The sequence below is a fragment of the Chlorocebus sabaeus genome, chromosome 12 (genome assembly GCF_047675955.1).
Source record: "Chlorocebus sabaeus isolate Y175 chromosome 12, mChlSab1.0.hap1, whole genome shotgun sequence".
Classification (NCBI taxonomy): domain Eukaryota; kingdom Metazoa; phylum Chordata; class Mammalia; order Primates; family Cercopithecidae; genus Chlorocebus; species Chlorocebus sabaeus.
The window spans coordinates 113560748-113581855 of NC_132915.1; the positions used below are offsets into that span (position 1 = coordinate 113560748).

The window sequence follows — 21108 nt, forward strand, 5'->3', positions numbered from 1 at the left end:
ATACCATTGAAAATGTCCCTCCGCCCAGCTGGGGTGGCTCTGTACACCCACCACACAGCCCCGCCAGGCGCACATAAGCAGCCCACTGTACGTGTGGGGGTTTGCACCCACGCTCACAGCCCAGCCCAGTCCCCAGTGCGCAGAGCAGGCCCACCCTGAGCAGTGCTGGGCCTCTCTCTGGAAGCTCCAAGCTGGGCCCTGTCTGGATTGCAGCCCTGGGTGCCCACCATAGGCCTAGGCCTGAGCACAGCCCACAGGAGCAAGCTTCAGTCCAGGGAACAGGTGCAAACTTTGGCAAAGAGTTTTAATGGCAAAGTTGGCTGCAGCGACAATGCCACTTGGGGTGGGGCCAGAAGCCATGGTGGGGAAGGAAGGGTCAGCGGGCGGCAGGGCAGGGCTGGGTCCCTGAAGAAGCGGCGAGTGAGGCTCAGCGGGCAGTGGCGGGCGGGCAGGCACTACTACATGATGGAGCAGGCGGACAGTGGGTTCCGCACGTGGCAGGTGCACGCGGCCCCACAGTACTGCCGGAAGGTCTGGTAGCAGCTGCCCTCGGGCTCAGCCCCCCACTGACCCCCGGATGGGGCTGTCAGCGCCTCGGGCGGCAGGCGGCTCAGGATGGATGTGTTGACAGCCAGCGCCGCCAGGCCGTAGTCGGTGAAGAGCACAGTCTCGCGGCGGCAGGTGGGGCAGGAGATGAACTTGTACTTGGGGCAGGACTCGTAGAGAATCTGCAGGCACTGCTCACACACAGAGTGCAGGCAGGACAGCACCCGGGGCCGCCGCTGGGTGACGTTGTAGGTGTGCCCACAGGTGGGGCACTCCAGGGGCTCACCTGCCGCTGCCGAAGAAGCCGCCGAGGCCGAGGGGCCGGGCCGAATCACATACTGATTCACAATGACCTCATCCTCCGGGGCTACACGGGGAAAACCCAGCTCTGTGCTTCCCTTACGGGGTCTCCGCGGCAGTGGCGGGGTATGGGGTGCCCCTTCCAAGGCAGGCATGTCCCCCCCACATGCCTGGTTGACAATGATCTCTGTGTCTGAGGGCCAGGCACGCTTGGGTGCCAGAGTTGGGGTGGGCCGGGGAGCAGGCGGGAAGCAGGGGGCAGCCGGTAGCTCAGGGAACTTTTCAGGGTGGACAATCTTCATGGCCTCCATCTTGAGGATGACATGGGGGCCCTTCAGGCAGGACATGAGGAGGCCCGGCCAGCCACTGCCCGCCTCGGGCCCGGGGTCAGAGGGCATCCGGCTGTCTCCAGTCAGACTGGATGTTCGGGTGGGTGGGGGCGTTGTGTGCGGCTGGGGGGCAGGTGACAGGGCAGCATCCTGGTCCCGCCAGGCCTGAGGGAGCCCCCGGCCAGCCCGTGGACTCCTACTAGGGGCAGCCGGCGAGAGTTGGGGGCGCAGGGCCCCCCCCAGTGGCCACAGTGGCTTCTCTGGTCCAGTCCTGGGAGGAGGAGGAAGGGGTGGGGGAGGGGGAGGCAGGCGGGGGCAAGGGGGTGTGGGAGGCTGCCCTGGCCTGGGGGTCTGGCCCAGGGTCTCACCCAGGGTCTCTGGCTGCTGAGGCTGGCGAGGGGGCGCGGGGGGGGCTCCCCCTGTAGCCGAGGTCAGCAGGCCGCGGGCCGGGACATCGGGGCAGGCAGGGGCTGGGTGAGCCCCATGGCTCCAGGACAGGGCGCCCAGGGAAGGCAGCTAGCCGAAGCGCTGGCTGCAGGAGGACCCGGGCGGCAGGCTCCGCGGCAGGAGCAGAGGCGAGGCCTGGACCAGGCCTGAGCTGCAGGTGAGAGACGGCATGAGGGCAGTGCTCGGGCTACCTCCACCCTAGCCCTCGCCGGGCACAAAGGACCGGGCGCCCGACCTCTGACCCTGACCTCAGTCGTGGGATCCCGACCTCCGCGGGGCTTGGAACCCAACCCCCTCCCCGGTCCCCGCCTCCAAGGCCAGACGCACCTTCCCGAGGGCCGACCCCCGTCGCGTGGGGAGGGGCGCTGAGTCCGCCCCCGGCCCCCGCCCCCTGCGCTCACCTGCCCCAGCCTGGCGTCCCGGCCGCGCGCCGCCGCTGCAGAGGTTGTCTCAAAGGCAGGCCCGGACGCGGCGCCCGCGTCTTGGCCTGGCAGCTTGGGGGGCTCCGGCGGCTCCCGCGGCGGCCGCAGCGACCTCAGGCGATGGCAGGGCCCGGGCGGCACCGAGGGGCGCGGGCGCGGGCGCGGGGCGCGGGTTTCGGCGCGGCGGCGGCGGCGGCAGGTGCGTGCGGAGCGTGGCGCGCTCTGCGGCGGAGGCGCGGGGACCGCAGTGCGCGCGGCGCCCGCCCGCGCCCGCAGCGCCACCCCCCGTCTGGGGACCCGCGCGGGGTCTGCGGGGCGGGGCCACCTCCCGGCCGCCCCTCGGTCCGCTCCCGGCGTCGCCCTCGCTGGCGGACTGCGTGGGGGGCAGGACCCCCGCGTCTCCCCCAGTTCTCTCCAGGCTGACCCTGGGTCCTGGTCAAGCCTCCCGCCTCCAAATTCCGGAGGGGAATCCGGCTGTTCTCCTCCCTCACACTAGGAGGCCTCAGGACGCTGGAGGGAGAGGGAGGGGACCTGCGCGGTGGATCCCAGGGGAGCTGGTTCCAGAGCCCACCGGTGCCTGCCCCCGCCCCCCGCCCCATGGGAAGTCCCCGAGTCCTCCAGCTTCGCCTAAGCCCGGTGCCGCAGCTCAAAGAGGGTGTTGTGACCCTAAGGGGCAAGAGCTGGGCGGGTGGAGCGGGTCAGAGGGCCGACGCCGGTGGACGGACGGGTCCGGTGGGAGTGCGCGAAGGACAGGCTGGCAGCCCAGTGCGGGGCGCAGGCGGCCCTGAGGACCGCACCTGCCCAGACAGGGTGGCCTCCGGCACTCCAGCGCGCAGGCCCGGGGCCTCTCCGCTTCCTCACCCGGGGCTTCCCTGCCTTCCTGGGTCCGCCTTCTGCCTGTGGAGCCCTCGGCTTGCTGGTCACCGCGGGGTAGCGGACCAGGGCTTCGAGGGCCTCCGCTGCCACGCTGTGACCAGCTCTGGCCCCGCACCTGGCCCTGAACAGCCTGGCCTCCTTCAGCTCCTCTCTCCGCTGAACTGGCCAGACCGCACCTGCTCTAGGCAGAGCCCCAGGGCCTGCAGAGTGCTGAGCTCAGAGGGGACGGTGCCCCTGGTGCGGGAGCTCGCTTGGGCAAAACAGGCTGGAGGAGCGGCCCTGCCATAGGGTCTGGCTTGGCCCCTCCGTGGGGCCTCGGGCTAGTGTCACTCAGAAGAGCAATAGGGAGAGCTGTGCGGGTGACAGGGGCGCTGCTGGAGGGGTCCTTACGGGGCCCTGGCAAGATGGTGGGGCAACTGAGGCAGCCTGGGCCTGGAGAGGGCCGGGAGCCCAGCTCCGCCGCAGGCTCTGCTCGCCGACCCGGCGCGCGCCCGAGGAAGCACCAGGCCGCAGGCCCCGCCCCCTCCGGGAGACCCCGCCCCGTAAGGATGAGGCCCCGCCCCATCACGAGGCTCCGCCCCCCAGGCCCGGACTTTTCAGCTCCGCCGTTCAGAGCTGGGGAACCCCAAGCCGGGTCTTGGTCACATCCGAACCGGGTCTTTCGGGAAACCCTGGAGCGCGGAGGCTTCTGGGAAATAAAATTTCCACGACCTGGCCCTGCCTTGTTAGCGCATGCGCTATAGGCGCCACGCAAGGGGCAGGCAGAGCGGTGGGCGGGACTTCCGGTGCCTGCGCAGTGGACCTCCGTCTCCGGCCTCTTAAGTTTTGGGTCCCCAGGAGCACCCAGTTCTCCCCAAATCGGGGCCGGGTTGCCTGAACTCATGTCCCGACCGGTCTGACTGGCCCCACACAGGTCACGTCTGACTGGACCCCGCCCTTCCTGGTGCTCCCCTGGGCCCCAAGGCATAGGTCGCCCCCGCGGCACTCTCCGGTGCCCGCTGCACCCCTGCCTGCGCCGGTGCTCGGCTGGAGGCGGGGGGCCCAGGGTGGGGACGCTGGTGGGACGCGTGTGGCCCCCACGCCCGCCAGCCAGAGAGTAACTGCAGTTTGAGAAATGAGCGAAAAACGTCAGTAGTGTTTAAAGCCCATGTCATTGATTGTAAGATAAGACCTTTGACAAAACGTACAAATCAAACGTTTTTTATTAGTGAAAAAAGCAGAAAAGCCATTGGGCACGGTGGCTCACGCCTGGAATCCAGCACTTTGGGAGGTGGAGTTTGAGATCAGCCTAGGCAACATAGTGAAACCTAGGTCTCTATGAAGAATCCGCCGGCCCGGTGGTGTACCTGTAGTCCTCCCAGCTACTCAGGAGGCCGACGTGGGAGGATCACTAGAGCCCAGGAGGTTGACGCCACAGTGAACCAGATCATGCCACTGCACCTCAGCCTGGATGGAAAAGTGAGACCCTGTCTCAAACAGAAATCGGCTGGGCGCGGTGGCTCACGCCTGTAATCCCAGCACTTTGGGAGGCCGAGGCAGGCAGATCACCTGAGGTCAGGAGTTTGAAACCATCCTGGCCAACATGGTGAAACCCTGTTTCTACTAAAAATACAAAAAATTAGCCAGGCGTGGTGGTGGGTGCCTGTAATCCCAGCTACTCAGGAGGCTGAAGCAGGAGAATCGCTTGAACCCAGGAGGCAGAGGTTGTAGTGAGCCAAGATCACGCCACTGCACTGCAGCCTGGGCAACAGAGCAAGACTCCATCTCAAAAAAAAAAAAAAAGGCCGGGCGCGGTGGCTCAAGCCTGTAATCCCAGCACTTTGGGAGGCCGAGACGGGTGGATCACGAGGTCAGGAGATCGAGACCATCCTGGCTAACACGGTGAAACCCCGTCTCTACTAAAAAATACAAAAAAACTAGCTGGGCGAGGTGGCGGGCGCCTGTAGTCCCAGCTACTCGGGAGGCTGAGGCAGGAGAATGGCATAAACCTGGGAGGCGGAGCTTGCAGTAAGCTGAGATCTGGCCACTGCACTCCAGCCTGGGCGACAGAGAGAGGCTCCGTCTCCAAAAAAAAAAAAAAAAAAAGCAAGCAGAAAGCCTCCAAGAGCCTAAGGCTCTCAAACATCTTGGTTTCTGCTTAAGTAGAGGCTCAGAGACTTAGAGGCCCTGCCTCAGCCGGGGCTTTGAGATGTGTGAGCAATGGCTGGGGACTGCAGGTCCGGGAATCTGAGGGCCTCACCCCACTTCCTTTCCAGAGCCATGACCTCAGGCTCACCTCCTGCCCTCCCCTCTGGCAAGTTGCAGATGCCCTTTAGGGCCCCGGCCATGCCCCGGATTTGAGGGTCTGAGTCACTGGTTTGGCAGCGCCCCTCAAAGCCCAGGCCTGGGCTGCCGCCCACCTGAGGATGAGGAGTGGGCCAGCTGCCGTGCTCCCATTGCTGGGGCCTCTTGGGGTCTTGGGAACCCCATCTCTGAGCCCCGCCCCATTGCCCCGCCCCTATCTCTGAGCCCCGCCCCATTGCCCCGCCCCTCCCAAGGAGGGAAAAGGCGGCTGCCAGTCCCTCAACTCAGGCACTGGGACCTAGAGCTCAGAAGACCGAGAGGACAGACTGCCACGCTGCCACCACAGGTGAGCCCTCCGCCGCCGGGACTGCCCTGAACTCAGGGGCACTGCAGGGTCAACCCCCTTCTCCCCCATCTCTCAGCCTCCGCCCGCCATTCCCAGCTCCATCCCAGGACCAATGCCGCCAGGGGAGGGGGAGGATCCCTGGCAGGGGTGGCAGCTGGGAGACACCGGCCCTTGCTGCTCACTGACACTTGGCTCACACCCATGACACTAGCCTCGCACACACATTTCGAGGTGACAGCACCCCAGGCACTGATGCCTTGGGGATGCTGGCCTAGGACAAGGCACGCCGCTCCTGGGTGGGGGTTTTCTTGGGCCGCAGGCTCGTGGGCAGCCTCCTACTCCGCTGAGTCCATATCTGTCTTCTCTGCCCACCCCCTGCAGGCTGGACCATGGACCCCCAAGAGATGGTCGTCAAGAACCCATATGCCCACATCAGCATCCCCCGGGCTCACCTGCGGCCTGACCTGGGGCAGCAGTTAGAAGTGGCTTCCACCTGTTCCTCATCCTCGGAGTTGCAGCCGCTGCCAGTGGGGCCCTGTGCCCCGGAGCCAACCCGCCTCTTGCAGCCGACTGAGGTCCCAGGGCCCAAGGGCACCAAGGGTGACCAGAGGGCTGCCCCCATCCAGAACCATCAGGCCTGGCAGCAGCCTGGCAACCCCTACAACAGCAGTCAGCGCCCAGCCGGACTGACCTATGCTGGCCCTCCGCCCGTGGGGCGCGGCGATGACATCGCCCACCACTGCTGCTGCTGCCCCTGCTGCCGCTGCTGCCACTGCCCCCCGTTCTGCCGCTGCCACAGCTGCTGCTGCTGTGTCATCTCCTAGCCCAGCCCACCCTGCCAGGGCCAGGACCCAGGCCTCAGCAAAGGTGACTCAGGCAGTCCCCGGACATTCGGGGTGGCTGTTGTCAGGGGCGTCAGCCCCTTCCCACCGGGGACTGGGGCACGGACCCACCACGAAGGTGGCCCCTCAGCCCGAGCTCCTGAAACGGAATCCCAGGCCCTGGCTGGAGAGGGACACTCCTGATTATCTTAAGGCCCAGGCAATAAAGCAGGGTGATCTTCCTCCCAGCAACTCTTCTTTGCTGCAGGCTCCTTTGGGAGGGGGTTGTAGCTGGACACAGGGCATCTGCCCCTTTATGCCGGCCCGAGGACACATACACACACAGTCACTGTGGACGTTGCGGGGACAGGGATGCTACTGCCTCATGACATCCACACTCTCCCCTGGCCTGCAAGTCCCGGGTCTGCCCAGAGGCTGCATGGGTGCTTGCAGTGTGTCCATGGCCCTGGCTGAGCCAGGTCTGGATGTGAGCTGACTTGCACTCCCTGGGGCGGAGGCTGAGACTGAGCTGGGGTCAGCCCATGGGTCGGACAGCAGGAGGATACGGCGCACAGAACTGGGGGGACCCCACGAAAGGCTTCCAAGAGGAGGAGCATGTTGGCAGGAGGGTGGTGGGTGCGGCACAGGTGCTGCAGGTTTCAGGGAGTGGAAGGTCGGGACAGGAGAGCTCAGCCAGCCAGGACCACACCCTGCCCACTGGTGATTCACCTCCCAACCTTGGCTGGGATGTTTTTCTAGTTTCCCAGGAAATATCTAATTCCTGCACACCTGCTGTCCTGCCTCGGGGCCTGGGCTTCCAGGAGGAGGTGGCCTGGACCAGGCCTTGAGGACGAGGCAGGAGGAGGCTGGGGCCGTGGGTTCTGGGCCGTCTCCGGGTCTGTCTGAGCAGGGCGGGGGCCTCTCTGGGGCTGAGCACGAGGTGCTAGGCTGCCCTGCACAGGTACTGCCTCACCACTGTAGGCCAGGATGCCAGGCAGGGAGTGAGTGTTGAGGCCAGCTTAGGATGCCCTGGTGTTCCAGGCAGGGCAGAGACAAGGGGAGGAGGCGGCAGCCGAGCTGGCCACGCAGGACAGACGGGTCCTCACGCCATGCCAGCCCTTCCCTGACGCATGGTGACCGGCCCCACAGCAGGGCAGGGCAGGTACATGGCATGCAGAGGTCTCCAGGTGTGGGACGGATAGGTCACTGCCCTGATCCTGTGCCAGGACTTCGCATGCCATGCTCCCTGCCTTGTCCCATTGCTGGCCCCCACCGGAGGGTGACCGCACCCAGGCCAGCCACGGGAACCTGTCTGACCAGTCCTGGGGGCAGACTGCCAAGAAGGTGGGCAGGGGTGAGGAGGGGCTGTTTGCTCCCACCCAGCGGGGCTGTGAGTGGTCCTATGGTCCTGCCCATTCGTTCCAACCCTTCTTGGTCCCCCAACTCTGCTCTGCCTGCGGTCCGGTGTGGACACACTGATCGCACCTCCTGGAACCTGGGCCTCCCTTGGTGGCCTGGAGGCTGCAGACGGGCAGAGTAGCCGGGAGCTGCCCGCCAAGGAGGCATCTGGAGCTGTTTGGGGTCCCGGGCTGGGAGCGGGGATCCCCAGACACGGAGCTGGTGCGCCACCTGGAGGCCATGCCAACTTGTGCAGCCCCCTGCCGTCCGGTGGGCACCAAGGTGAGGCTCAGAAGCCAGCCACACAGATCCACAGACAAGCACAGTGGCAAAGTCTGCAGAGGGCTCTGAGCCAGCAGGGAACCCTGGCAGGCTTCCTAGAGGAGGAGATGCGAGCAGAGGCCAAGGCAGGAAAACATTCCAGTATGGAGTGGAGGTTAAGGAAAGGGGAGGATAAGGGTGAGAGAGGAAAGGGGAGGGGAGGGAGAGGGTAAGGAAGGGGGAGGGGAGGAGGAGAGGAGGAGTGAGGGAGGTTTTGAGCGTGAGGAAGGGTGTGAGCGTGGGGAGAAGGCCTGAGAGTGGGGGAATGGACCACAAGGCCAGCCTGGATGAGGTATTAGCAGAAGCTGGCTGGGTCTGGACAGGAGGGAGTGGGCAGGGGCGGGGGGCACCTTATCTCTTGCAAGTGGGCGGTGCCGTTAGATCTAGTTTCAAGGCTTTGTGACTGAAACGGGAGCCCACGCCCGCCACAGCTGGCCACCTGCCTCTCTCCTGACTCCCGTGCAAGGCCAGTAATGCAACCCAGGAGAAAGCCGCAGGGCGCCCTGGGTCCCCACCCCCTTCTCCAGCCACCCTGTGGCTGTGCATAGCCGACCAGCGGAGCCCATGCAGGTAAGAGACCTGGGCTCAGGTTGGCTGGGAGGGTGGGGGCCCGGGGCTGGGCCAGGGGGGTCCTGCGGGAACAGGAGCCTGCCCGGCTGGCGCCCACATGAACCAGAGGTGCGCAGACCCTGGTGTCTGCCGTGCCCCGGTGCCACCCTCCCTCCCAGGTCTACATGCACCAGCCCCACAGACCCAGCGCCTGACCTCTGGGGTGGGCTCCTGGGGCCAGCACCCCAGCCAGGCAGACGGTTCCCGAGGCGGGATGTCCACTGCTGGCTTTCCTCTGGCAGGATGAGGCAGCCAGAGGGCCCCCAGGCCTCGGAGGAGGGGGGCCCCCACAGGAGAGACTGCATCATCTGCTGCTCAGCCTATGACCTCTCCGGGCACCTGCCCCGCCGCCTCTACTGCGGACACACCTTCTGCCAGGCGTGCGTGCGGCGACTGGACGCCCCAGCACCCGAGCAGCGCTGGATCCCCTGTCCGCAGTGCCGCCAGAGCACGCCCACGCCTCGTGGAGGGGTGCCCATGCTGGACCTGGATCTGGCTGCTTTCCTGGCGGTCAAGGCTGAGCGGGAGCCGGCAAGACTGGAACCCCTACCCCTCACCTCCCTCAAAGGCAGCAGCATCACTCAGCAGCCAGCTGGGCTGTGCCCTGCCCTGGGTCCCCAGCCCCACTTCCCCCCGCCCAGATACTGCTGCTGGGGCTGTGGCAGCCTCTGCTGCCCACCCCTAGGCAGCCCCGAGGTCTGAACTCTGGCCATTCCCACCCCTGCAGGGGAAATGCCTGCCTTGGAACCCCTGACCACGCACCATCATGGGCTCAGCCCACTCAGAGCAACCTGGCAGTAGTGTCCTGTACGCAGCTCCGTGGGGCCCAGCAGGGTGGTGTCACCCCAGCTGTGAACATCCCAGGCCACAGCCTAAGGTTGGGGGCTGGGAGGTTCCGCAGGAGGCTAGTGACCTCCCACCTGTCCTGACCACAATTACCAGACCCCAAACTAGCCCGACCGGGTGTGCCTGGTGAGGACACTGCTGACTGAGTGGGTAGCAAGCCCGGCTTGGGCCTAGATGCAGCGCAAAGGATGGCTCCCAAGAGCATGCAAAGGCCAGTGCTGGAGGCCTGGGCTGCAGGCTGGAGGGGCAGGGCCGATCCAGCTATGCCTTGCGGGCTGCCCAGAGCAGGTCTCCCCTCTCCCACAGACATCCTCAGGGTGTACCAGGAGGGTGGCAAGACCACCTCCTTCCTCCCTGCCCTGCACGGCAGCCCTGTGAATTCACCCACTCAACAAAGCTCATGGAGTTCCCACTGTGTGTCAGGCGCAGTTCCGGGAGGGTCTCGTACAGGCACGAAGCCATGAGGGCATTGAAGAGGACATCTCAGCGGGGCCTGCTTGAGGTCTCAGCCCACTTGATCTCATCCTTGGCTAAACCTTTCCCGGCTCCCGGCAGCCACCACACAGACCCTTTTGAGGGGCCGGGGCCAGGGCTGGGGCTGGGGCCAGAGACTGTGGACAGCAGTGACCACCAAGTCAGTGCTGTAACCCCCCACACCCACTGGAAGGAGCTGTCACTTGGGAGCCCCAGGGAAGGACTGTGGCCCCCACCCCCAGAGCAAGGGCGCAGGAGGGAGACGGAAGATAATTTGTCGGGAGCCCCAGGGAAGGACTGCGGCCCCCACCCCCAGAGCAAGGGCACAGGAGGGAGACTGAAGAGAATTTGCTGAGCGGACACCCAGAAGTTTCTACCTTCTCCAGGGCAAAGTCCCCACGCACACAGCGGGGGCTGGGCGGCAAGCAGAGCAGGGCACCAGCAGCCCCTAGGCAGGGTGAGCCTCCTCCGGGGGAGCTGCCCCACAGCCCAGGGCAGGAAGAGGCCCAGTCCTCCTAGGGGACACCTCACAGGCGCCCAGGCTGGCTGGGATTTCGCTGGGGAGAGCTGTGCACTGGGCCAGGCAGTGGGTGGGGAAGGTGGCCTGGGGGGCTCTGTCCTCCTCCCTCTGCAGATGGAGGCTGCCAGCTACACCAGGGCCGAGCCCGCTAACAGCCTGCTGGGCCCAACCCTACCCTGAACCCGGATCTGAACCCTCTGACCTCGGGCTGGGTGCCCTCCCGGGCTACATGAAAAAGCCCATCCTCCACCACCACCTGGTGCAAAGGGCTTCCTTCCCCTGCTCTGCCGGTGGCAGGGATGACACTAAGGAGGTCTGGGGAGCCCTGGCCGGGCGCAGTGGCTCACGCCTGTAATCCCAGCATTTTGGGAGGCCAAGGCGGGCGGATCACCTGAGGTCAGGAGTTCGAAACCAGCCTCAACATGGAGAAACCCCGTCTCTACTGAAAATACAAAATTAGCCGGGCGTGGTGGCTCATGCCTGTAATTCCAGCTACTCGGCAGACTGAGGCAGGAGAACTTCGTGAACCTGGGAGGCAGAGGTTGTGGTGAGCCGAGATCGTGCCATTGCACTCCAGCCTGGGCGACAAGAGCGAATCTCAAAAAAAAAAAAAAAAGGTCTGGGGAGCCCTGAGGTGCATGGAAGTGGGGGGCTGGCGTCTCCCGACCCCCGGGCAGCCCCAGCCATGCTCTAGCATCCTGCCTGGCTGGGTGTGGTGTGTCTCTTGGGTCACATGGATGCCTGCTGCAAATGCCCAGCACCAAGGGCCAGTGCCCCGCCCTGCAGTGCCCTTGGCCTAATTCGGAGCCCACCCCTGGGAGAAGCCCCACTCTGGGAGGGTTGGGCTGGGGTTTGGAGGTCCTAGCCACGGAGTGACAGGACGGGGACGAGGCCTAGGGCCCTTGGGGCCGGGGGGAACCCCCGTGGGGACCTGGGCTCTTGGGTAAACATTAATGGGCTCAGTACCCAGCAGATCATGTGCGCGATCAGGGGATCTTTGACCTGCAACTGCTCCCTGCAGGTGCCCCTCACCACCCACACAGGTAGGAGCTCCTAGGGCCAGGCTGGGGCCCAGGGACAGTGAGGCCGAGGCTGGGTGGCCTCCAGGCCCAGGGCTTGGGCCCCATCCTAAGCCTCTAGGACCCAATGGCAAGAAACGCCAGGCTTGGGCAGCAGGAGGGAGGGTGAAGCAGAGGACGCCTGGACCTGAGCCCAGGGCACTAGGTGGAGGGGTCCAGGTGGGGGACACGAGGGGTGGGGTGACCAGGCCCAGGAGGCTGAGGAGGCAGCAGCTTCGGGGCCAGGAGCCTTGAGGCGGTGTGAGGACCCCACCTGCTCCCCATCACCAGGGTGTGGGGCCCTTATCAAGCTGAGACGTCACTGTTTAGTATCAAATGCCAAAGTCTAAGTCGGGACCATCCAGTGTCCCCGATGACACCTGATAGGAGAGGTCTTCAGGTTCCCCAGCTCACAGCCACTTCCAGCCTGAGCCCTGGAACCCTGCACCCTCAGCACTAGCCAGGCCTTACAGTCAGGACCAGCAAGGGAACCGGGGAGCCGGGGCCCCCTCGAGTCTACCCCTGAAACTGGACTGGGCTCGCCTGACAACCGCCTGAGGTCATTGTAGCCATCCCCTGTGGATGGAGGAAGGGAGGTGGTCACTGAGGCCTGCAGTGGGGAGGGAGAGAGGGTGGCCAAGGGCTCAGTTCAGGGGACCTGGGGCGTGAATCCAGCCTGTGAGGCCAGGGCTGGGGCTCGGGGAAATGTCTCTGACACGTGCATCTCCCCCAGCAGATCCGGGCCTGGGCCTGGGTCTGTCCCTGCCCGAAATCCATGCCGAGTTCCCTCCCGGGCAGCCAGGTCCCCCACCCTACTCCGGACGCGGTTGACCTAGTGGACAGGACTCTGAGGAATGAAGGTACCAGCAGCCCCCATGACCCAGGCCTTGACCAGTCTGACCACCCGCCCCCCAGGCACTGGGCAGAGACAGGCCAGGTTTCCTGCGGGCCTGCCGGGGAAACCACAGGGCTCATGACGCCTCCACTCAGGTCCTGCCCAGCTGGAGCCCCGTCTTCCCCGTTCCATTTCTGTCCCTCACTCCAGGCCTCTTACGCCTCAGTCCCTCCTCCGGCCTGTGCCCTTGTGTCCCCAGTTGGAGGGAGGTGGTCCTGGAAACAGCCACACTCAATCCCACCTCCGCAGGGACCTCCAGTTCTGCTCCAATCTTGGAGGAGGGGGACACAGACCCCTGGGCCCTCTCTCAGCTGAAGGACACAAGCCAGCCCTGGAAAGGTGGGTCTGGAGGTTCCGGGGGTGGCAGGCTGGCAGGCCTCTGTCCCCCACGGGACTGGGGAGACAGAGCAGGGTGGAGCCTGCCCAAACAGGCTGTGCGTGGGCAACCCCACCATGCTGGCCCCCTCTAGGGAGACACATGCCCCTCAGCCCGGCGTCTGTTCTGTCCTGGAGCAAACCGGCCACCTCTGCCTATCCGTCCTTCCCCTCCGGCTCCTTCGAGGGAGGGTCCCAAGGGCTTGGAAAGGAAGGGACCCAGGCCCTGCCCTGGGGGTTACGGAAGAGGAGGAAGTGGGACCCAGCCCTGTTGGAGACGGAGGAGAGAGGGCAGAGGATGAGGGGCCTGGGAGGGAGACCGGTCAGGGTGGAAGGCCAGCCAGGGACAGCCTGCCCTGTGTCCTCAGAGCTCAGTGTGGCCGGCAGGCTGCGCCGCGTGGCCGGCAGCGTCTTCAAAGCCTGCGGGCTCCTCGGCAGCCTGTACTTCTTCATCTGCTCCCTGGACGTCCTCAGCTCCGCCTTCCAGCTGCTGGGCAGTGAGTGACGGGGCAGGTGCCCAGGGCGGGGCGGGCAGCCAGCCCTCCACAGCCTCAGCGCACCTCTCTCGCCGGTGTAGGCAAAATGGCTGGAGACATCTTCAAGGACAATGTGGTGCTGTCCAACCCTGTGGCTGGACTGGTCATTGGCGTGCTGGTCACAGCCCTGGTGCAGAGTTCCAGCACATCCTCCTCCATCGTAGTCAGCATGGTGGCTGCTAAGTGTGCGTGCACCCTCCCTCCCCGGGTGGTGGCGGGGGCAGGGTGGGCCGCAGGCTGACTCAGCCCCCCCACCGGCAGTGCTGACTGTCCGGGCGTCTGTGCCCATCATCATGGGTGTCAACGTCGGCACATCCATCACCAGCACCCTGGTCTCAATGGCGCAGTCAGGGGACCGGGATGAATTTCAGAGGTGAGTTGCCGGTGGAAGAGCTGGGCTGGGGCTGCAGTGGCAGCGGAGGCCCAGGCCCCCCGCCCCGTCTGACCCCGCCTACTCTCTGTGGCCACAGGGCTTTCAGCGGCTCGGCGGTGCATGGGATCTTCAACTGGCTCACGGTGCTAGTCCTGCTGCCACTGGAGAGCGCCACGGCCCTGCTGGAGAGGCTGAGCGAGCTGGCCCTGGGTGCTGCCAGCCTGTCACCCGGGGCGCAGGCACCCGACATCCTCAAGGTGCTGACGAAGCCACTCACACACCTCATCGTGCAGGTGAGGACAGCCACCGCCCCTGCCCAGAAAGCCTGAGCAGGCCGGATGGGAGGAGGCAGAGGCGGCCCTGCCCTGATGGAGGGTGAGCGGAGGGTCTGGGCCCTGTCCTGGGACAGGGGAGGAGAGGGCAGCAGTGGGCAGGGCTGGGCTGGACCCCATGGGCACCAGAGCCCCAGGTGAGCCCTGAGGGAGGGTCCAGCACACTCTCACGACCCCTCTGGCCCCCAGCTGGACTCCGACGTGATCATGAGCAGTGCCACAGGCAACGCCACCAACCGCAGCCTCATTAATCGATGGTGTGGCACCACGGGGCAGCCGGTGAGGCACCCAACCCCGGGCCCTCACTGACCCCCAACCTCCCACCTGCTGAGTCATCCCTCCCCACCCTCCCTCGCCTTCAGTCCTCTGACCTCTTTCTGCCCACTGAGCCCATCCTGAGTCTTCCCTGCCCTCCCCAGACCCGGGAGAACAGCAGCAACTGTGGAGCCTTCGGCCCCTGCCTGGAGAGGAACAGCACAGCCCCGGTGGACAGGCTGCCCTGTGAGGCCCGGCCCAGCCCAAGCCCCCACACCCCCCACACTCCCCCTCACCCGCCCCTGCACGGAGAGGAACAGCACAGCCCTGGCGGACAGGCTGCCTGTGAGGCCCACCCGCCTCGACCCGTCCCCCAGGCTCCCCCTCACCTGCCCCTGCCCTGCCCCCAGGCCGCCACCTGTTTGCGGGCACGGAGCTCACGGACCTGGCCGTGGGCTGCATCCTGCTGGCCGGCTCCCTGCTGGTGCTCTGCGGCTGCCTGGTCCTCATAGTCAAGCTGCTCAACTCTGTGCTGCGTGGCCGCGTGGCCCAGGCCGTGAGGACGGTCATCAATGCGGGTGAGGGCATGGGAGGAGGTACGGTGGCCACGCCTAACCCGGCACCCCCCACAGACTTGCCCTTCCCACTGGGGCTGGCTTGGGGGCTACCTGGCCCTCCTTGTGGGCGCCGGCCAGGGCTAACCCGGCATCCCCCACAGATTTCCCCTTCCCACTGGGCTGGCTCGGGGGCTACCTGGCCCTCCTCGCGGGCGCCGGCCTGACCTTCGCACTGCAGAGCAGCAGCGTCTTCACGGCGGCCATTGTGCCCCTCATGGGTGAGCAGGCAGGACAGGGGCCTCTGGAACGGGGGCTCGGGCTAGGGCCTTGTGGTGACCCCCAGTTCCCCCAGGGGTCGGGGTGATCAGTCTGGACCGGGCGTACCCCCTCTTACTGGGCTCCAACATCGGCACCACCACCACGGCCCTGCTGGCCGCCCTGGCCAGCCCCGCAGACAGGATGCTCAGCGCCCTGCAGGTACTGCCCCCCATGGGCCCGCTGCCAGAACTGGCCAGCTTCCTCCCAGCCCCACAGACAGGCAGGTGTCACTAGTCCAGGGGTCCCAGGCTGGCTGTGCCCCCACCTTCCCAGACACCTTCCCTGGCCACCAACCTCAGCCCTGCTACTCCGCCTCCTTGGACCCCACGGGTCCTGCGCACATTTCACACCCACCCTGCGCCTCCTCCCTTGAGACCTCCTCATTTCCACATTTTCTCAGCTCTTTGCTGTGCCCCTGGGGGCCTGCCCCCGGAGTCTCAGGGGGCTCCAAGCCCCTCTATTCCAGCACCCTCAAATGCACTCCCCCAACCCCTGCTCCCTCAAGGAGCAGCCACTCACCTCCAGCAGGTCCCCATCTGGACAACCCTCCAAGCCCCCATCCCACATCTGCAAAGGCTGAGTCCCACCGGTGCTAGGCCCTGCCCTGCGGCTGCCCAGGCTGTGATTCCGCCTCCAGGACACTTCCCCCAGTCTGAGCTCCCAGCTCTGTGCCCCACCCCCGGTCTCAGTTAGTCCAGCTGGTTCTCCCTCTAAAACAGCCCGTCTGTGGCCTGCTGCTCAGAAGCCCAACAGGTTCAGTTCCCGAAATCCCGGGTTATGCTGCGCCGCCGCTGACAGGAAGAGGCATGCGCAGTGCCCCCTGGAACCCACCCTCGTTCTTGCCTCTGCCCTGTCTCTGTCCACTTAGACCCTCCCGGTGCAGGGTCCTGCTCCACCCCCTGCAGGAAGCCCCCCAGACTGCACCTGTGTGTGGACTCCTCCAAGTCTGGCAGCCCCTGGAGGGGCTGTGTGTTCTCCCCTCCTGTGGCCCTGTGCCTCCTCCCCCCAGGGCATGGGCTGTGCAAGCTGAGGAGAAGGGGTCTCTTGGCAGGAGGCACAGGCAGAGCCAAGTCGGAGGGTGCTTCCCCCGGTGGGTCCCCCTTGAGGGCAGCAGTGATGCAGTCGGCGCCTGGGGGTGCTGGGCTGCAGCTCCCAGGAGTGTGCGGGAGGCGTGCTGGGGAGCGCGTCCACATCTGGCCACAGTCCGCCTCCCAGACGGCCATCTCAGCTGTGGAGCGAGATGAATTTCGAACTTAGGGCCCCTTCTGTAGGGTGGAGGAGGGCGGGATTCCTGGGCCCCTGGTGACCCCACCTCATCGGGCCCAGGCCCCTGACAGCCCCCTCACCCCCAGGTCGCCCTCATCCACTTCTTCTTCAACCTGGCCGGCATCCTGCTATGGTACCTGGTGCCTGCACTGCGGTTGCCCATCCCGCTGGCTAGGCACTTCGGGGCGGTGACTGCCCGTTACCGCTGGGTGGCCGGGGTCTACCTGCTGCTCGGATTCCTGCTGCTGCCCCTGGCAGCCTTCGGGCTCTCCCTGGCAGGGGGCATGGTGCTGGCTGCTGTCGGGGGCCCCCTGGTGGGGCTGGTGCTCCTCGTCATCCTGGTCACTGTGCTACAGCGGCACCGGCCGGCCTGGTTGCCTGCCCGCCTGCGCTCCTGGGCCTGGCTCCCCCTCTGGCTTCACTCTCTGGAGCCCTGGGACCGCCTGGTGACCCGCTGCTGCCCCTGCAATGTCTGCAGCCCCCCGAAGGCCACCACCAAAGAGGCCCACTGCTACGAGAACCCTGAGGTCTTGGCCTCCCAGCAGTTGTGAGGGGCAGTCGCTGTGCAGACCACCCCACCCTCCCCGGCTTGGAGGGCTCTGGAGGGCCTTGGAGGGGAGGGGTCCCCGTGGCAGCTGACCTCCGGTCACCTGCTTCCCCTTCTGTGCAAATAAACCAGGCTGTTACCTGGGGTGGCAGTCCTCACTCCCCTAGACAGGGGCCTCCTGGGCATGTGGGGGAAGCGGCCCGGTGCTGCCTCCTGGTGGACACCGGGGTCTGGGGCTCAGGCACAGGAGCCCGCCGATCCCTGGGTGTGTTTCTCAGGGTGGCCGCTGGGGACAGAAGCTCCCAAGGAATGGTGGGCCTGGGGGGTGGGGACTTCCCACGGTGGGAGCTGGGACCCCTCCTGAGGGTGCAGGGGAGAGCCCAGCCAGCAGGGAGCAGGGCTGGTGGCGCGGGGTGTGGGGGACCCCGGAGCCCCTCTGTCTCGGCGGAGGTCATGGTTGGGGTACGGCTTGGAATCCCATCAGGTGTGTGGGGTGTGAGAAGGGACCCCAATGGCTTGGAGGGAGGGGTGGTCCGAGGCACCCCCTGTCCGTCTGCCCTCTGTGTCTCTCAACCAGTCCTGGGCTGGGCCTCTCGGGGATGCTTCTCCACAGGGCTGGGCCACCACAGGTGCTCAGCTCCCAGAACACACCACAAGGCCGGTCTCGCCCGTCAGGCTGGGGCACACTGAGGCCTGGCACTGCCACAGAGAATGAGACCCTGTCCCGGGAAGGCCTGTCCGTGGGGTGGGCCCAGGAGGGCGGACAGCACCCATGGGGAGGACTTGGGGGCCAGGGTCCCTCCCTCCACTGTGTGGTCGAGTTTCCACACAGGAAGGCTTGTCTGCCGGTCAATGGGTAACTGGACACCTGGGAAGTTGGCAGGGTTGGGGGGGGGCTCCTGCCACCTCTAGCCCAGAGCTGCCCACAGCCCTAACCCAACCCCCACTCCCGCCAAGGGAAGAAAGCTTTGGGTTACCCCGGAACTGGAGCATTCAGTCAGGCACAGAGACAGGTGGGTGAGGGGCTGGCCCCATCAGGGACAGGTCTAGTTTGCTCATTTCTGAGTCTGCTGCTGTGGCCAGTCACGTTCTCCCGTCCAGAACTGCAGCCCTGCAGCCCTGATCTCTTCCCAGAGCCTCCCAGGACTGCCTGGTCAGACCCCACTAGCGGATGGGGTGCAGCCGCTCAGGAAGATGAGGCCTGAGGGGGCCCCACGGCCATTTCTCCTCTGTGGCTCTGTCCTTTTCCACCCTCAGATTCCTTTAGCCCCTGCTCATGAACCCCAGGCCCTCTGTCCCCTTGGCCCCCAGTCTTCCCTGGGTCCTCTGCCCCAGCCACCCCTCAAACTCCTAGGCCTCCTGGGCCTTGATTTCACCCACGGAGGGAGGTGATCACCTGATCTGGGAGCCAGGGGGGCCTCAGGGGTAGACTCCAGAGAGAACGGGACCCCCAGCAGCTGGAGCTTTGGTTCTCACAGCCCTGTGATTCTTAGATACCCTGTGGACCTGACATCAGCCTCATGGAACCGTCTGGCACCCATGTAGGGAACAGGCTTGGCTAGCTCCCTGGGGAGACTGAGGGGCCCGGGAGTTCCCCTGCCCTTTGGGGGGAATCAGTGAGGCCCTTGTGGAGAGGCGGAGGAAGCATCCCATGCACCTGTCCTTCTAGGGCAGGTGAGGTCTCCCACAAAGGCTGGGCACCGGGTCCTTTAAGGCCGCCGATACTGTCTGCCTGCTGCCCCTGCCCGGCGGTAACACACCCTCCCGCTGGGACCATGGCCACCAGTAAACAGAGCTTTCGTTGTGGATCCTCCGACAGCTGCAGGAGGAGGAGGAGGGCAGGCGCCCAGCACTCCCACAGCCACGCCTGCCCCTCTTCCCTGCCCTTCTGGCCCTCCTTGGACTATATCCTGCCTGGCCATGGACCCCAGGCCCCAGGAGTTGATCCTCCTGCCCCATACTATCCTGCCTCTCCATCCTGCAGCAGGGCACCTTGGCTCAGGGTAGGGACCTGCAGAGCCTCCCCCAACCAGTTTTGTGCAACAGGGGTAGCTGCTGTCCTTGTTGGCCTCAGGCCCAAGCTTCAGGGTGTCTACTGCTGTCTTGTCCCCAGCCAGTGTCCACCTCACCAGGGCAATGCGAGGGCAAAGTAGGCCGGCTGGTGCCATGGCGAGCTCTGGGGCTCTCACCTGGGCAGGTGACACCTGTGACACAGGGGTGGCACACTGACCTCCCAGCCCTGTGGCACTGGTCACAGGAAGCAGAGGCCTTTACCAGAGAGGGATTGGGAGACTCTGACAAGGTGCAGGAATGCCACACACCTCAAAGAGCAGCCCCAGTCGGGCGCTCTGCATAGCTCACTGGGGAAAAAAACCCAGAGCTTCTCCTTCCTCCCCTTTGTGACAACTCAATGTTATGAGGTTTCAACATGTCACTGGCTACTGCCTGGATAGCTGAGCTACTCCCAGGATGCCCTGGGCACTAGGAGAACCCTCGGATGGCTGGCAGCAACCTGTGCATCCCTCAGGCCACTGCCGGACCCAGTCCCTCTGAGGGTCAAGGCCTGTGTCAGAGTGGTCGCTGGAAGCCAGGCCCGTCTTCCTGGACTGATCTGTGGGGAAGGCCACGCTCCTGGACAGGATGGCAAACTGGCAACAGACCCCCAAGGAGTGAACACAGCTGCAGGCCCTCGCCCCAGAAGGACAATGCTGATTCCCGTGTGTGCTCTGGTGCTGCGTGTCCCAACTTCCGGTATCGCATGTTATGTGGTGAAGACGGAGGTGCGGCCCCTCCAGGAACAGAAAAATAAATAAGCAGATAGTGTTTCCAACAGCCTCCAATTGGGAGACAGATGCCCAGTGGCCAGAGCACAGGAGACTCTCAGGGCAGACCTGATGGTATAATTTATTTAAAATGCTACAAAAATACAGCCAGATGCAGTGGCTCACGCCTGTAATCGCAGCACTGTGGGAGGCTGAGGCGGGTGGATCACAAGGTCAGTTCGAGATGAGCCTGGCCAAGATGGTGAAACTCCATTTCTACTAAAAATACAGAAATTAGGTGGGTGTGGTGGCAGGCGCCTGTAATCATAGCTACTCGGGAGGCTAAGGCAGGAGAAACACTTGAACCCGGGAGATGGAGGTTGCAGTGAGCCGAGATCAGGCCACTGCACTCCAGCCTGAGCGACAGAGTGAGACTCTGTCTCAAAAAAAACAAAAACAAAAACAAAAATTAGCCAGGCGTGGTGGTGCACACCTGTAGTCCCAGCTACTTGGGAGGCTGAGGCAGGAGAATCGCTTGAACCCAGGAGGTGGAGGTTGCAGTGAGCCAAGATCGCGCCACTGCACTCCAGCCTGGGCGACAAAAGCAAAACTCTATCTCAAAAAAAAAAAAGAAGCTACAAAAATACAGAAGGCATGGTGGCTCATTCCAGTAATCCCAGCAATTTGGGAGGCCGAGGCGGGCGGATCACTTGAGGTCAGGAGTTTGAGACCAGCTTGGCCAACATGGTGAAATCCCATTTCTACCAAAAAAACAAAAACTGGCATGGTGGCGGGTGTCTGCAGTCCCAGCTACTGAGGAGGCTGAGGCAGGAGAATCGCTTGAATCTGGGGGGGTCCAAGATCGCGCCACTGCACTCCAGCCTGGGAGACAGAGCAAGACTGTCTCAAAATGATTAAGTAAAATAAAAATGCTACAAAAATACAGCGCGTTTGTTTTCAAACAGACTGATTAAAGACGCAACCACATGTAATTCATTTTGTTTAGAAGTTTCTTTTCCCACCCAAGTAGAAATCAAGTCATAAATTACGAAAAGCACTAATAGAAGTATGTCTCAGCCCCAGCGCGCTGACCCGTGGTTGGGATACCGGCCCTGGAGCCCAGAGGTCGGGGCCCACCCGCCGGGGGAGGTCTGGGCTCTGTCCTGGTCTCCACGGAGCTCGCGCACTCCTGGGGCCGAGGTACCAAGGCGACCGGCGCACGGCCAGTGCCGTCTCCACAACAGCGCAGGGCGCGCGGCTGCGGGGGAGGCCTTGCCCCTCCGCTCCCCTCCCCTG

The 21108-nt window shown here is 64.8% G+C and overlaps 4 protein-coding genes across 4 annotated transcripts; 3 read left to right on the plus strand and 1 right to left on the minus strand.

Annotated features, from left to right (window-relative positions):
- Window positions 1-285: 285 nt before the first annotated feature.
- On the minus strand, window positions 286-3427 carry RNF208 (ring finger protein 208). Its single transcript, XM_037987050.2, has 2 exons — window positions 2024-3427; window positions 286-1773 (listed from the first exon to the last, which is right to left on the minus strand). The coding sequence occupies exon 2, from the start codon at window positions 1242-1244 to the stop codon at window positions 459-461; it is 786 nt and encodes a 261-aa protein (XP_037842978.1). The 5' UTR covers window positions 1245-1773; window positions 2024-3427; the 3' UTR covers window positions 286-458.
- Window positions 3428-3539: 112 nt separating this feature from the next.
- CYSRT1 (cysteine rich tail 1) lies at window positions 3540-6618 on the plus strand. Its single transcript, XM_008005499.3, has 2 exons — window positions 3540-5549; window positions 5931-6618. The coding sequence occupies exon 2, from the start codon at window positions 5939-5941 to the stop codon at window positions 6371-6373; it is 435 nt and encodes a 144-aa protein (XP_008003690.1). The 5' UTR covers window positions 3540-5549; window positions 5931-5938; the 3' UTR covers window positions 6374-6618.
- Window positions 6619-7609: 991 nt separating this feature from the next.
- Window positions 7610-9400, plus strand: RNF224 (ring finger protein 224). Its single transcript, XM_073022237.1, is given in 3 exon segments — window positions 7610-7714; window positions 8941-8993; window positions 8995-9400. Coding segments are annotated over 3 exon segments (564 nt in total).
- Window positions 9401-12358: 2958 nt separating this feature from the next.
- On the plus strand, window positions 12359-17428 carry SLC34A3 (solute carrier family 34 member 3). Its single transcript, XM_008005497.3, has 12 exons — window positions 12359-12456; window positions 12741-12830; window positions 13235-13363; window positions 13444-13587; window positions 13664-13775; window positions 13873-14068; window positions 14297-14386; window positions 14527-14608; window positions 14773-14940; window positions 15081-15197; window positions 15272-15396; window positions 16590-17428. The coding sequence occupies exons 1-12, from the start codon at window positions 12372-12374 to the stop codon at window positions 17052-17054; spliced, it is 1803 nt and encodes a 600-aa protein (XP_008003688.2). The 5' UTR covers window positions 12359-12371; the 3' UTR covers window positions 17055-17428.
- Window positions 17429-21108: the final 3680 nt, after the last annotated feature.